The sequence below is a fragment of the Rhincodon typus genome, chromosome 25 (genome assembly GCF_021869965.1).
Source record: "Rhincodon typus isolate 14 chromosome 25, sRhiTyp1.1, whole genome shotgun sequence".
Lineage (NCBI taxonomy): Eukaryota > Metazoa > Chordata > Chondrichthyes > Orectolobiformes > Rhincodontidae > Rhincodon > Rhincodon typus.
Genome location: NC_063356.1, coordinates 4246788 through 4260450, shown reverse-complemented (window position 1 = coordinate 4260450; position 13663 = coordinate 4246788). Strand labels below are relative to the sequence as shown.

General features: G+C 42.0%; 1 protein-coding gene across 1 annotated transcript in view; it reads left to right on the top strand.

Annotated features, from left to right (window-relative positions):
• Nucleotides 1–541: 541 nt before the first annotated feature.
• Nucleotides 542–13663, top strand: part of wnt2bb (wingless-type MMTV integration site family, member 2Bb) — a 23401-nt gene continuing 10279 nt past the window's right edge. The window contains exons 1-2 of the mRNA XM_020514730.2: nucleotides 542–880; nucleotides 10772–11036. Of these exons, the coding sequence (XP_020370319.1) occupies nucleotides 542–880; nucleotides 10772–11036 (604 nt within the window). The remainder of the gene's footprint in view (nucleotides 881–10771; nucleotides 11037–13663) is intronic.

Here is a 13663-nt window from a genome sequence, read left to right as displayed (position 1 = left end):
TTCCCCTGCACAAGGGATAAGCCGGGGACATAGTGACAGAACGATGTTGGCATTGTGCTAGCAATGACCTGGGGAGCTGTGTTCAAATCCCACCAGCTGGTAGAATTTAAATATCCAATGAGCGAGTTGAATAACCAGTTTCAGTTATAATGGCCTTGAAGCTAACATTGGTTTGCTGTTTAAAAACCCATCTGGTTCACTCAAGTCCTTTATGGGAGGAAATCTGCTGTGCTTACCTGGTCTGATCTACATGTGACTCCAAACCCACAATGATTCTTAACTGACCACTGAAAAGTGATCTAGCAATCAATCAACTCAAGAGGCAATTAGGAATGGACAATAAATGTTGACTGGCTGGTGATGCCTCCACCCTATGAATTTTTATTTTAAAAATCAGATCTCCACAGGGACTAAGGAGAGGCCACAAGCAATAGCTTGTGAGGACATCTGTACAAACACCAGCCTTGTCAATGAGTCCATTTCTGTGATTGAATGAATAAGAGACAGCAAATTGAAACTGATTATTGCTTGCTCATGTTCAATGGGGGAAAGAACATTGTCCGGTTCCTTGTCTCTAAGCACGTCTCCCCCTATTTCCTCAGGTAGCCGAGAGGCTGCTTTTGTCTACGCGATTTCCTCTGCTGGTGTGGTGTATGCTATCACACGAGCTTGCAGCCAGGGAGAACTGAACAGCTGTAATTGTGACTCTCATAAGAGGGACAAAGACCGGGATCGGAGAGGGGAGTTCGACTGGGGAGGCTGCAGTGACAACATCAACTATGGAATCAAGTTCTCCAAAGATTTTGTGGATGCCAAGGAGAAGAAGGAAAAGGATGCCAGGGCACTGATGAACCTACACAACAACCGTTGCGGCAGGACGGTGAGTAGATGATAAACAATAAGACAATCAGATGGAATGACAATCAGATCCTGTTTGCAACACATTCTCATTCCAATGTGGCTGCACATAGCCTCCAGTTTTTGCAGACAAATGTCCTTTTACTACAGAACTAGGACCCAGAGAGCTAGGCCAGTGTTCAAGTGAGGCTTGGAAATGTCTAATGGTGTAAACTGTGCAGCAAAATGTTTCTCATTAATCTCCATGCTTTGTAATAAGAGGGTGTTAGCTATTGATGAAAAAACAGTTCTTAAAGTAGTGGGACCAATAATTGATGAAACACCCTAAATTATTAATGAACAGTATTCATTATTGAGTGTAAGCTATTTATGCCAATTTAATGGCATCAATTACAATTTATTTGTTATTGATATGAAGTCCTGAATTATTGATGTAAAGGCAGGAAGGACAGGTAAGGAACCATTAATTAATGGTACAAACACAGGTTAATGGGTATAACCTTATAGAGATATAGTTACAAGGAGATCAAAGCTGAGAACTAAATATTCAAGGGTGTGTGACATTTTGAAAGAAAGGCAGGAAGATGGGTTAGCTTTGTTAGTACCAGATGGAATAGATATGATAACTAGATATGATCTTGGCTCAGAAGATGTAAAATCTATATGGGTGCAGGTAGGAATTATCTTGAAGACACTGTGGGAGTAATCTATAGACCACCAATAAAGGGAAGACCTTTTAGAATGGAAATAAGGAGAAACTTCTTCAGCCAGAGAGTGGTGAATCTATGGAATTCACTGCTACAGAAGGCTGTGGCAGCCAGGTCATTGAGTATAATTAAGCCAGCGATAGATAGGTTCTTGATTATCAAGGGGATCAAGGATTACGGGGAGAAAGCAGGAGAATGGGATTGAGAAACTTACCAACCATGATTGAATGGTGGAGTAGACTTGATGGGCTGAATGGCCTAATTTCTACTCCTATGTCTTATGGTCTTAACAGTGGGACAGGGAATAAATCAGGAGATAATGAGGGCATTAATAAAGGCAATACATTAATCATGGATGTCTTTTTAATCTGCATGCTAATTAGGAATATCGAAAATGGCAAGGAAGAATTCGTGGAGTATATTTGGAACAGTTTCTGAAAATAATATGTTGTGGATCCAACCAGGGATCAGGCTAATTTCGGATCTGGTAATTTGTTATGAGGCAGGTTTAATAAATGATCTCAGCGTAAAGAATCCTGGGGAAAACTGTCGCCATAACATGGTAAAATTTAGAATTCAATTTGAGAGTGAGAAACTCTCTGCTAAACTCAAATAAGGGGCATTACAAAGGAATGAGAGCAAAGTAGGATTGTGTAGGCTGGGGAAGGAGTTTAACAGAAAAGACAGTTGAGGAACAATGGTAAACATTAAAGAAATGTGTCACAGCAAAGTTGTACCCAGGAGAGAAAGAAGGATTCTAGAAGGAGGATAAGCCAACCATGGTTAGCCAGGAAAGTTAAGGATAACTTCAAATTGAAATAAAAACAAAACATAAAATGTGGCAACAATTAGTGGTAAAACACAGGATTTGGAAAGTTTTAAAAATGAGCAAAAGATCAAAAAAGAGAGAAAATAAACTTTGAGGGTAAACTAGCAAGTAATATCAAAATGGACAGCAAGATGTTTTTCAAATATATATAAAAAAGGAGAGAGACCAAAGTGAACATTTGGTCCTTTGAGAATGAAATAAATATTACATAAATAAGCACTAATGAATAATTAATTTGCATCAGCTTCACAGTAGAAGATGCTAATAGTGTGCCAAAAATACAAAGCAGCCAAGCAGCAAAAGAGGGAGGGAACGTAAATACAATAATTATCACCAGAGAAAATGTACAAGGGAAACTAATGGCTTAAAAGCCCATAAGTCTCCGAGTACTAACGGGACACATCCTAGGATATTAAAGGTCAGGAGTCACACGACACCAGGTTATAGTCCAACAGGTTTGTTGTGATTTCAGATAAACCTGTTGAACTATCACCTGGTGTCATGTGACTTCTGACTTGTCCACCTCAGTCCAACACTGGCACTTCCACACCATCAGATATTAAAGGACTAGTTTCAGAGATATGGACACGTTGATCCTTAGATTCTGAAGAAGTCCCAGTCGACTGGAAAACTGCCAATGTAACACATTTATTCAGAAAGGGGAGGCTTAGAACAGGTCACTATAGGCCAGTTAGCACTACATCTGTCATTGGGAAAATGTTAATCTGTTATAAAGGAGTAGAGCATTCAGAAATGCGTAATAGATTCAAACAAAGTCAATATGCTTCATGAAGAGGAAATCCTGCCTGACAAATTTATCGGAATTATTTGAAGAGATAGCTTGGATGGATAAAGGGGAACCAGTGGCTGTCATATATTTGGATGTTCAAAGGTGTTTAATATGGGACCACACATGGTTTTTGGGGCAGTGTATTAGTATGGGTGGAGGATTAGCTAACTAATGGAGACAGAGTTGGGATAAGGGGACAGTTCAGAATGGCAATCTGTAACTAGTGGAGTGCCACAGGGATCAGTGATGGGGTTGCAGTTATTTACAATATATATTAATGACTTGGGTGAAGGAAGTGAATCTACTGTCACCAAGATTGCAGCTGACACATAAATTGGCGCAAAGGCAAGTGGTGAGGATCATACAAAGAATCTACAGGGAGTTATAGACAGGTTAAGCAATTGGGCAAAAGCTTGGCAGATGTAATACAATGTAGGAAACATGAGGTTATGCACTTTGGCATTAAAAATAGGAGAGCTAAATATTTATTCAAATCGATAAAGACTGCAGAAAGCTACATTACAGAAGGATTTGGGAGTCCACGTGCATAACTCAAAAAAAGACTAGCATCCAAGTTCATTGGGTAATAGGGAAGGCAAATGGAATATTTATTTCAAAGGTAATGTTAGGGAAATCTTCTTCAAAGGTTAGAAGGCACCAGTTAGATCACACTAATTTTGGGTCAAATTTGAATAATTCTGGAACCCTTATCTAAGAGAATATATACTGACAAAGGAGGTAATGCAGAGAAAGTTCACTAGGTTGATTCCAGCATGGAGGAATTTCCATGTGAGAAGTTGAGTAGGTTGGTCATGTACTCACTGGAGTTTAGTAGAATGAGAGGTAATCTTATTAAAATGTACAAGATTTTTAGGGGGTTTAACAGGGTGGATGCAGGGATGCTCTTTCCAACTGTGAGAGAGTCTAGGACTAGAGGGCAAACTCTCAGAGTAATGAGTTACCCAGCAAAGACAAAGGTGAGAAGGAATTTTTCCTCTCAGAGGGTCTAAAGCTGTGAAATGCTTTACCCACAGAGCCGTTGAGATTAAGTCATTGACTGTATTCAAGGCTGAGGTAGATGTGTAATCATCAAGTGAGTCAAGGGTTATGAAGAAAAGATGGAAGAGTGTAGATGAAGATTATCAAATCAGCCATGATCTTTTTTAATGGCAGAATTGACTTAATGGGCCAAATAACCTCTTTCTGTTCCTGTGTCTTATGGCTATTGTTCACAGATGATCGTAGACACCTCTTCCCATTACAGTGAGTTAATGGTTATCTATAACTTGAGCTAAGGTAAAAGGACAGGGCTTCATGAATTACTACAATCAGTACAGAACTGACTCCTGTAAAGATAGTAATTATTAAAGTTACTTATTCAGAATAAAATATTAAATATTGATATAAGTATTATCGACGATTAGTAGTTATTGGTATGAAATCAATCATAATTTATTTTAAAATATTAATTCATGATTGTAAAATTATTATTGAAATAATAATATGTAAAGAAGAAACTGAAAGAACTGCGGATGCTGTAAATCAGGAACAAAAACAGAAATTGCTGGAAAAGCTCAGCAAGTCTGACAGTATCTGTGAAGAGAAATCAGAGTTAACGTTTCGAGTCCGGTGACCCTTCCTCAGAACTGCTGAGCTTTTCCAGCAACTTCTGTTTTTGAACATGTAAAGTTGATTGTAGCATCTAATTATTAATAAATTATTATTAAGGAAAATAATTAAGTGTTGTACTGAAGGTGTTAATTTTTAATATTAATTTAAAACAAATGGATATCATTATTGACATTAGTACATTCACTGAGGGAATTTTACTAATTCCTGATCTCGAGGCTTTAAATTCTTAAAGGCACACTCATTGATATTAAGTCATTAGTTACTGTTTTAAAAGATGTTAGTTGTTAATGGAAGGACATTAATTTCTTCTTTTTGCAACATTAAACATCCCCTCCCTCTGCCCCACCCATCTCATTTTAACCCTGATAAGAGGGCCCTCCCCCAACTTGAAAATAGATTTGAAAAAAATGATTAAGAGTTTTGGAAGGTTAACATATAAGGAGAGGTCACAGAAACTTGATTTGCGTTCCCTTGAGAGTGCATAGTTGAAGGGTAATCTGATGGAGGTGGTGAACATGGTAAAGATATTAGATAGGGCAATAAGAGAGAAATTATTTCTTCCAGTGGTAGGGGCGTCCAGAACAATAGGACATAACCTCAAAATTAGAGCTAAACTATTTACAAAGGAGATTAGGAAGCAGCTCTTCACATGAAACGTGGCAGAAATTGGAAGTCCTCTGTGACAAAAGGCTGGTTAGTTTTTTTTTGGTTATTTAGGGTATCAAAAGATATGGAACAAAAGTGATTGAATATAAATTTGCATTGATTTAATTGAGCAGCTGAGGTTTAAGGGCTGAGTGGCCTACTCCTGTTACTCTATTGCAATAAATACAATAGTTGTTTCAAGGGAAACTTGGATGACAGGGGATTGAGAGGCTGAGTGGCCTCCTTCTGTCCTATTTTCCTTTTCCGAGCTCCTGTGAGACCGGGCCAGAGACGCAAATAGTCTCCAAGAGATGTTTTCGAAAAATCTGTTGAATTCTGTGTTGGACAATGTGCCAGGAGAGTGAGATTGGTATCAGATGTATTACAGATAACATCCACATGTGCAAAATATGCAAAGGAAACACTATCGTCAAGGGGTTAATGATTTTTAAATCAATTTACATCAGTTATCATAGAGAACATATTTCAACATCAATTTTATTGTATAAAGCATTGTAAACCAAAACATAAAAAATTCTCAAAGGAAATATATATACTTTTTACTCATTGTGCTGTCCTTTTACATATTTTAGGGCATCATATTCAGGTATTGTTTTTTGCTGTTGAAATGAGAGTGGAGAATGAATGATCTCAATCCTGCTTTCTCCATTGTTTGTTTCCCTTACATCAAGGTGCCCAAACAAAAATAGAGTCAATGGAATATAAAGGAAGACTCGCTGCTGGTTAGGGTCATACCTAGAACATAGGGAGATGGTCGTGGTTGTTGGAGGTCAGTCATCTCAGCTCCAGGACATCTCTGCAGGAGTTCCTCAGGCTAGTGTCCTAGGCCCAACCATCTTTAGCTGCTTCATCAATGACCATCCCTCCATCATAAGGTCAGAAATGGGGATGTTCGCCAATGATTGCACGGTGATCAGTGCCATTTGCGACTCTGCAGATACTGAAGCAGTCCATGTTCAAATGCAGTAAGACCTGGACAATATCCAGGCTTGGGCTTACAAGTGGCAAGTAACATTCACACCACACAAATGGCAGGCAATGACATTCAATGGCATTAACATCACTGAATCCCCATTAACAATATCCAGGGGTGTTACCATTGACCAGAAACTGAACTGGACTAGCCGTATAAATAGTATGGTTTCGAGAGCAGGCCAGAGTCTAGGAATCCTGCAGTGAGTAACTCACCTCCTGACTCCTCAAAGCCTGTCCACCATCTATAATGTGTTTGTCAGGAGTGCAATAGAGTATTCCCCAATTGCCTGGAAGACTGCGGCTCCAACAGCACTCAAAATGCCATGACTCTATCCTGGACAAAGCAGCCCACTTGATTGGTACCACATCCACGAACATCCACTCCCTCCACCATCAACGCTCAGTCGCAGCAGTGTGCACTTTCTACAAGATGCATTGCAGAAATTCACCAAAGATCCTCAGACAGCACTTTCCAAACCCACGACCACTTCCATCTAGAAGGACGAGGGCAGCAGATACATGAGAACACCAGCCCCTGCAAGATCCTCTCCAAGTTACTCACCATCCTGACTTGGAAATATATCGCTGTTCCTTCACTGGAATTCCCTGCCTAAGGGCATTGTGGAGTGCCTAAACCCGAGAACAACATCCGATCAAGAAAGCAGCTCACCACCGCTTCCTGCAGGGAAGTTAGAGATGGGCAGTAGCTGCGGGCTCAGCCAGTGATATCCACATCTCTTTCAACAAGTCCAAAACAATTAGGTTCAAGTGGAACAGGGAGGTTAGATTTGAACTGCTGCCTGTCTATTCACAGAAGCCTGTGCCTTGCTGATTCACATGAACTTGAAAACAAAGTTTGGAATATCACGCTATCATAAGAGAGCAGCGTTTAATTTTCCAAGATCAAAAGAAAGTGCCTGAAATGCTCAAGTCTGGCAGTATCTGAGGTGATCAGCCAGACGTGTTGAGCATTTCCAGTATTTCTGGTTTCATTTCAGATGCCCAGCTCCTGCAGTACTTGTCTTTTTGTTTTTGATGTTAAGTTTAAGGTGTACTTTTGGGTGAGGGAGTTTTTGTGTCATTTTCATAGAATCGTAGGTTCCAAGAACTGTTACTGTACAGGAGGAGGCCATTCAGCTTGTCAAACTGATACTGGCTCTCTGCAACAACAATTGAACTAGCTCCACTGCCCCTCTCTTTTCCTATAACCCAGGACCCTTTTTTTCTCTTTGGGAAACTAGCAAGTTTTCCTTCTGAAAGCCCCTGCGATTCTGCCTTCATTTCTGTGTAAAAAGATTTCACCTCACACTGTCTTTGTTGCTTTCGTGAATTCCTTTAAACTGGTGTTCTCAATGCTTCCATTAATCATAGAATCCCTACAGTGTGGAAACAGGCCATTCAACCCAACAAGTCCACACTGACCCTCCAAAGAGCTTCCCACCCAGACCCATTCCCCTAACCCTGCATTACCCATGTCTAACACACCTAACCTAAACATCCCCGGGCACTATAGGCAATTTAGCATGGCCAATCCACCTACCCTGCACATCTTTAGACTGTAATAGGAAGAGTTTCACTCCGTCTTCCTAAACCTCAGGCTTTTTAATAGAAAAATCAAAAGGGGCATTTAGAAGAAATATTTTCATACAAAGTTATTAAAGTCTAGAATGTTTCGCACCAAGTAAGTAAAGCAGCATTTGAAAGGGGGTGTGGATCTGGAAGCAGGGTGTGGGAGGCAATGGCCTAGTGGTATTATCGTTAGACTATTAATCCAGAGACCCAGATGATGTTCTGAGGACCTGGGTTCAAATCCTGCCACAGCAGTTGGTGGAATTTGAATTCTCTAAATATCTGGAATTGATAGTCGTCTAATGATGACTGTGAAGTGATTGTTGATTGTTGGGGGAAAACCCATCTGGTTCACTAATATCCTTTAGGGAAGGAAACTACTGATCTGGCCTATATGTGACTCCAGACCCACAGCAATGTGGTTGACTCTTAACTGCCTCTGGGCAATTGGGGATGGGCAATAAATGCTGCCTAGCCAGCGATGCCCTCATCCTGTTAACAAATAAAGGAAAAAAAAGACTTTAAAATCTATTAATTACAGAAAAGATGCAGAGATTTTTTTATTCTTTCATGAGATGTAGGCAAGATCAGCACTTGTTCCCATCCCTGATTGCCCTTGAACTAAATGGCTTGCTCAGTCATTTCAGAGTAAACCATATTGACATGTAGACAGGCTATTCAGTCATCATAGGGGAGGCAGTGGCCTAAGTCATATTATCAGTAAATTAATTATTCAGAAGCTCAGCTAATTTTCTGGGGAAAAACCCGGGTGGAATTTGAATTCAATAAAGAATCTAATGATGACGATGAAACCATTGCCAATTATTGGGGAACAAAAACCCATCTGGTTCACTAATGCCCTTTAGGGAAGGAAACTGCCATTCTTACGTGGTCTGGCCTACATGTGACTCCAGACCCACAGCAATGTGGTTGGCACTTAACTGCCCCCTGGGCAATTAGGGATAGGCAATACATGATGGCCTGGCCAGAGGTGCCCACATCCCATGAATGAATAAATTTTAAAAAAGTACTGAGACTAACTTTCAATTCCAGAATGATCAACTGAATCATGTGCAGGATTTGAGCATGGTCTCCAAAGCATGAAGCCTAACGTCTAGACTATTATCCTGATGACACTAGCTCTGTGTCACCACCCCTGGAAGGGCAATAGGCTGAGTATAGACTGCTTCCTTTCGAAAGCATCAAAATGGCCTGCTTTTATTTTTTTACATTCTGATTCTCTCGATTATAGCATGATTTAACATGGAATTTGGAAATGTTTCTCTCCCGATTAGCAAGAAGAAGTACGTCCCAAAATCTTCCTTCAAATCTCTGAAAATTTATTTTCTAATTCTTGCTCTTCATCCTTTTTCAGCAATTTGTAATACTTTCTAACACCCCTGTAATTTTAATTTCCACCGTTAACCAAGACCATAAGATGGAGGAGCAGAAGTAGGCTATTCAGCCCATCATGTCTGCTCCGCTATGCAATGAGATCATTGCTGATCTGAAAATCCTCAATTCTAATCTTCTGCCTTTTCCCCATACCCCTCAATTCCCTTATTGATTAAAAAAGTCTGTCTGTCCATCTCAGCTTTGAATATACTTAGGGGCCCAGCCATGACAGTCCTCTGCGGTAAAAATTCTTCAGATTCACAACCCACTGAGAGAAGAAATTCTTCTGCACCTCCCGTCTGAAAAGGGCAACCCCTTTCAGATTGTGGCCCTATCCTTGTCCAGGGTTTAATTGACATGAATCATTCTGCTTAAAGAATAAATGTGCACAACATGGGGAATGTGTTATAACTGGAGACAATCCCAATGTGCTTTGCAACTGATGAACTGTAGTTCCTGCTGTAACCTGGGGAATAAAGGCACAGGAAGCTCCCACAAAGGGCAGTGAACTAAATACAGGGCCATGGGAAAAGGGCACAAGATTGGCACTGAATCAAGATGCTCAAAGACCTGGTGCAGACTTGAGGGGCCACATGCACTGTAGTATTGCAGTAATTCAGTAGAAGACTGAATCTTGACCAGGGAAACAGAAGAACTCCCTTACTGTTCTGCACACAGTCATTTGGGCCTTAGTCATTTGGGTTAGAAATGGAGTAAATGTCCCTCAACACTGTCCCCATCAAACACTCCCCCAGGACAGGGACAGCACGGGGTTAGATACAGAGTAACGTGCTCTCTACACTGTCCCCCATCAAACACTCCCCCAGGACAGGGACAGCACAGGGTTAGATACAGAGTAAAGCTCTCTCTACACTGTCCCCATCGAACACTCCCAGCACATGGACAGCACAGGGTTAGATACAGAGTAAAGCTCCTTCTACACTGTCCCCATCGAACACTCCCAGGACAGGGACAGCACAGGGTTAGATACAGAGTAAAGCTCGCTCTACACTGTCCCCATCGAACACTCCCAGGACATGAACAGCACAGGGTTAGATACAGAGTAAAGCTCTCTCTACACTGTCCCCATCAAACACTCCCAGGACAGGGACAGCACAGGGTTAGACACAGAGTAAAGCTCTCTCTACACTATCCCCATCAAACACTCCCAGGACATGGACAGCACAGGGTTAGACACAGAGTAAAGCTCTCTCTACACTATCCCCATCAAACACTCCCAGGACAGGGATAAGACTTGAGAATCACAACTCTTTTTTTGAACATCCTATAAGACCTGTGACAGGTTATTTGTATCTTTTGTGATAACTCAGTGTCTTTGTAACCCTGCAGGCTGTGAAAAAATTCATGAAGCTGGAGTGTAAATGCCACGGTGTTAGTGGATCCTGTACATTAAGGACTTGTTGGTTAGCAATGTCGGACTTTCGAAAGACTGGAGATTACCTGCGAAAGAAATACCACTTGGCGATTCAGGTCACCATGAACCAGGATGGAACCGGTTTCACTGTCACCAACAAACACTCAGACAGGCTGATCAAGAACGACTTAGTGTACTTTGAGAACTCGCCCGATTACTGTGTCATGGATAAAGCTGCAGGTAAGATACAAGCTGTTCCACACCAAGTGGACCCTGTCTCCGAAAAGGTTGCAGTGTTTGTGGGAGAGATAGTGAGTCAAGGGCATTTGTAATTGGGGAAAGTGGGGCATTCTGAAGGCAAAGAAATGCGGGATCAGTGGCTGAGCTGATGTAGGAGAGAGCGGTCAGCTTCAGGCTTGAACTTGGTTACAAAGGACCCAGGAGCTTGATACAATGAGATGGAAGGTGAACAGAGTGGCTTTGGTTTCATCTGTGGGTGATAGCCAGGAGATTCAGGATACGGAGTTACCATGGAGATGGACCAGGGGTTTGTTGTGAAGGAGAATGGAATCATCAACAAACTGATGGACAGATCAAAGGGCATCAGTAAGTGAAACACAATGTGACTTTGACTAAAGTGGCGTACATGAATTTTCAAAAACCTGACTGTAGAATTGGAGGCTAGCAAAGCTAGATATAGTTATGGAGCAGCATTGCATACAAGGACCTTGAACTGTCATTTGATAGGTTAGCTTGAGAGAGCAGAAGGATTTTGAAAGTGCTACTACAGAGAGGGGTGATGATAGTCTTGCTAAAAAGATAACTTTGGGTCATTTTTCACTCTGCTCCATCTCCCCAGTCACCAGCATCGTCACAAACTTTTCAATCAACCCCAGAGGGAGTCTTCTTGCAATATCCTGGTGGCCCACATTCCGCCTTCCACTGGTCCCCACTGTTACACCAGACAGAGAGAATAATCTCTAAAGAAGGGTCACTGAACTCAAAACATTGACTCTGCTTTCTCCCCACAGATGCTGCCAGACCTGCTGAGTTCCTCCAGCAATTTCTGCTTTTGTTGAGTATAATCCAGCCTTTAACAAACACAATGCTGATGGCTGAGGGATAAATATTGTCCAAGACTCCAACAAATCAGAGCAGTTGTCCACCACAAGTGGTCACACATTTTTAAGGGTCATTATTTCCCCTTCACTGTGTCCTTTGTAACCGAGTTCAAGTCAGAAGCTGACCGTTCTCTCCTACATCAGCTGAGACGCTGACCCTGCATTTCTTTGAGCTGTCAATTTAAGTACATCATCTCAACTGACTAACTGATAGAGATTGACAGTTATCATTTATTAAGAACACCATTGTATCTGCTAGTATGGAACAAGGAGACCCTGATCCTCCCTCATGAACAATTCTGTAGCTGTTTTATTTGCACATGGGATATGGATGTCCCTGGCAAGGAAGCAACTGGTTTCCTTCCGTATGTAATGGACTTTACAGCTCTACTATCCTTTTAACCTTTTAATCTTTAATCAAAACTGAAAATGTTAGACATACTCAGCAGGTCTGGCAGCATCTTTGGAGATAGAAACAGTTAATTACATTGATGACATTTTCTAACTTGGAATTGGAAAAGCTTTAAGCAAACACAGAGCCAGGGAAATTGGCAGGTGCGTGGAGTGGGAGAGAACAAAAAAAGAGGCCTTAGGAGCAGACTGAAGGGCAGGAGTGACTAAATGATAACAGTGTAAGGCTAAAAGATTAATGAGACAATTGTCAAGAAACAAAAGGTTGTTCCAGAGGAGGAGTTAATGGTTACAGCAGGATAGTGGTTGGGGGGGGTGTTGGAGATGTGTTCTTTCGGGGTGATAGTGCTGAAGTTGGTGGGGAACATGGACAACCTGGTAAAGAGTAGGTTCCATTGGAGCAGGAATACAGGAATCGGATGGAAAACCATGAACCTATTGTTGATTGCTGGATAAAAACCCATCTGGTTCACTCATGTCCTTTTGGGAAGGAAACTGCCATCCTTACACGGTCTGGCCTACATGTGACTCCAAACCCACAGCAATGTGGTTGACTCTGAATTGTCGTTTAGGCAATTAGGGATGGGCAATATTTGCCGGCATGACCGGCGATGCCCTCATCCCATGTATGAATTAAAAGATAATCTTCTGCACTTACTGTAGCTGGCATTCCCTATTACTAGCACTCAGTTTGAGAAAATGGGAGTGTTGACTGTGATTTGTAATCACTGCAATGAGGGCATGTTCTAGAGGATGCAAACCCACTGAATAAAACAGCTGGGAATGTTACTACCAACTCAGTCAATCATCAATCTCTTGGATAGAACTGAACATAGATTTATTACAGCATGGAAGGAGGCCATTTGGTCCATCATGCCCATCTGCACTCCCAGTCCGGCAAATCTGCATTTCCAGACCGGTGTATCTGCACTCCCAGTCTGGCGTATCTGCACCCGCAGACCGTATCTGCACCCGCAGACCAGTATATCTGCACCCGCAGACCAGTGTATCTGCACCTGCAGACCTGTGTATCCGCGCTCGCAGACCGGCATTCCTGCACCCGCAGACTGGCATATCTGCACCCGCAGACCGGCATATCTGCACCCGCAGACCGGCATATCTGCACCCACAGATGGGTGTTTCTGCATTGCCAGACCGGTGTATCTGCACCCGCAGACTGGTGTATCTGCACTCCCAGACTGGTGTATCTGCACCCGCAGACTGGCGTATCTGCACTCCCAGACCGGCGTATCTCCACTCCCAGACCGGTGTATCTGCACCCGCAGACGGGTGTATCTGCACCCGCAGGCTGGCATAGCTGCACTCCCAGACCGG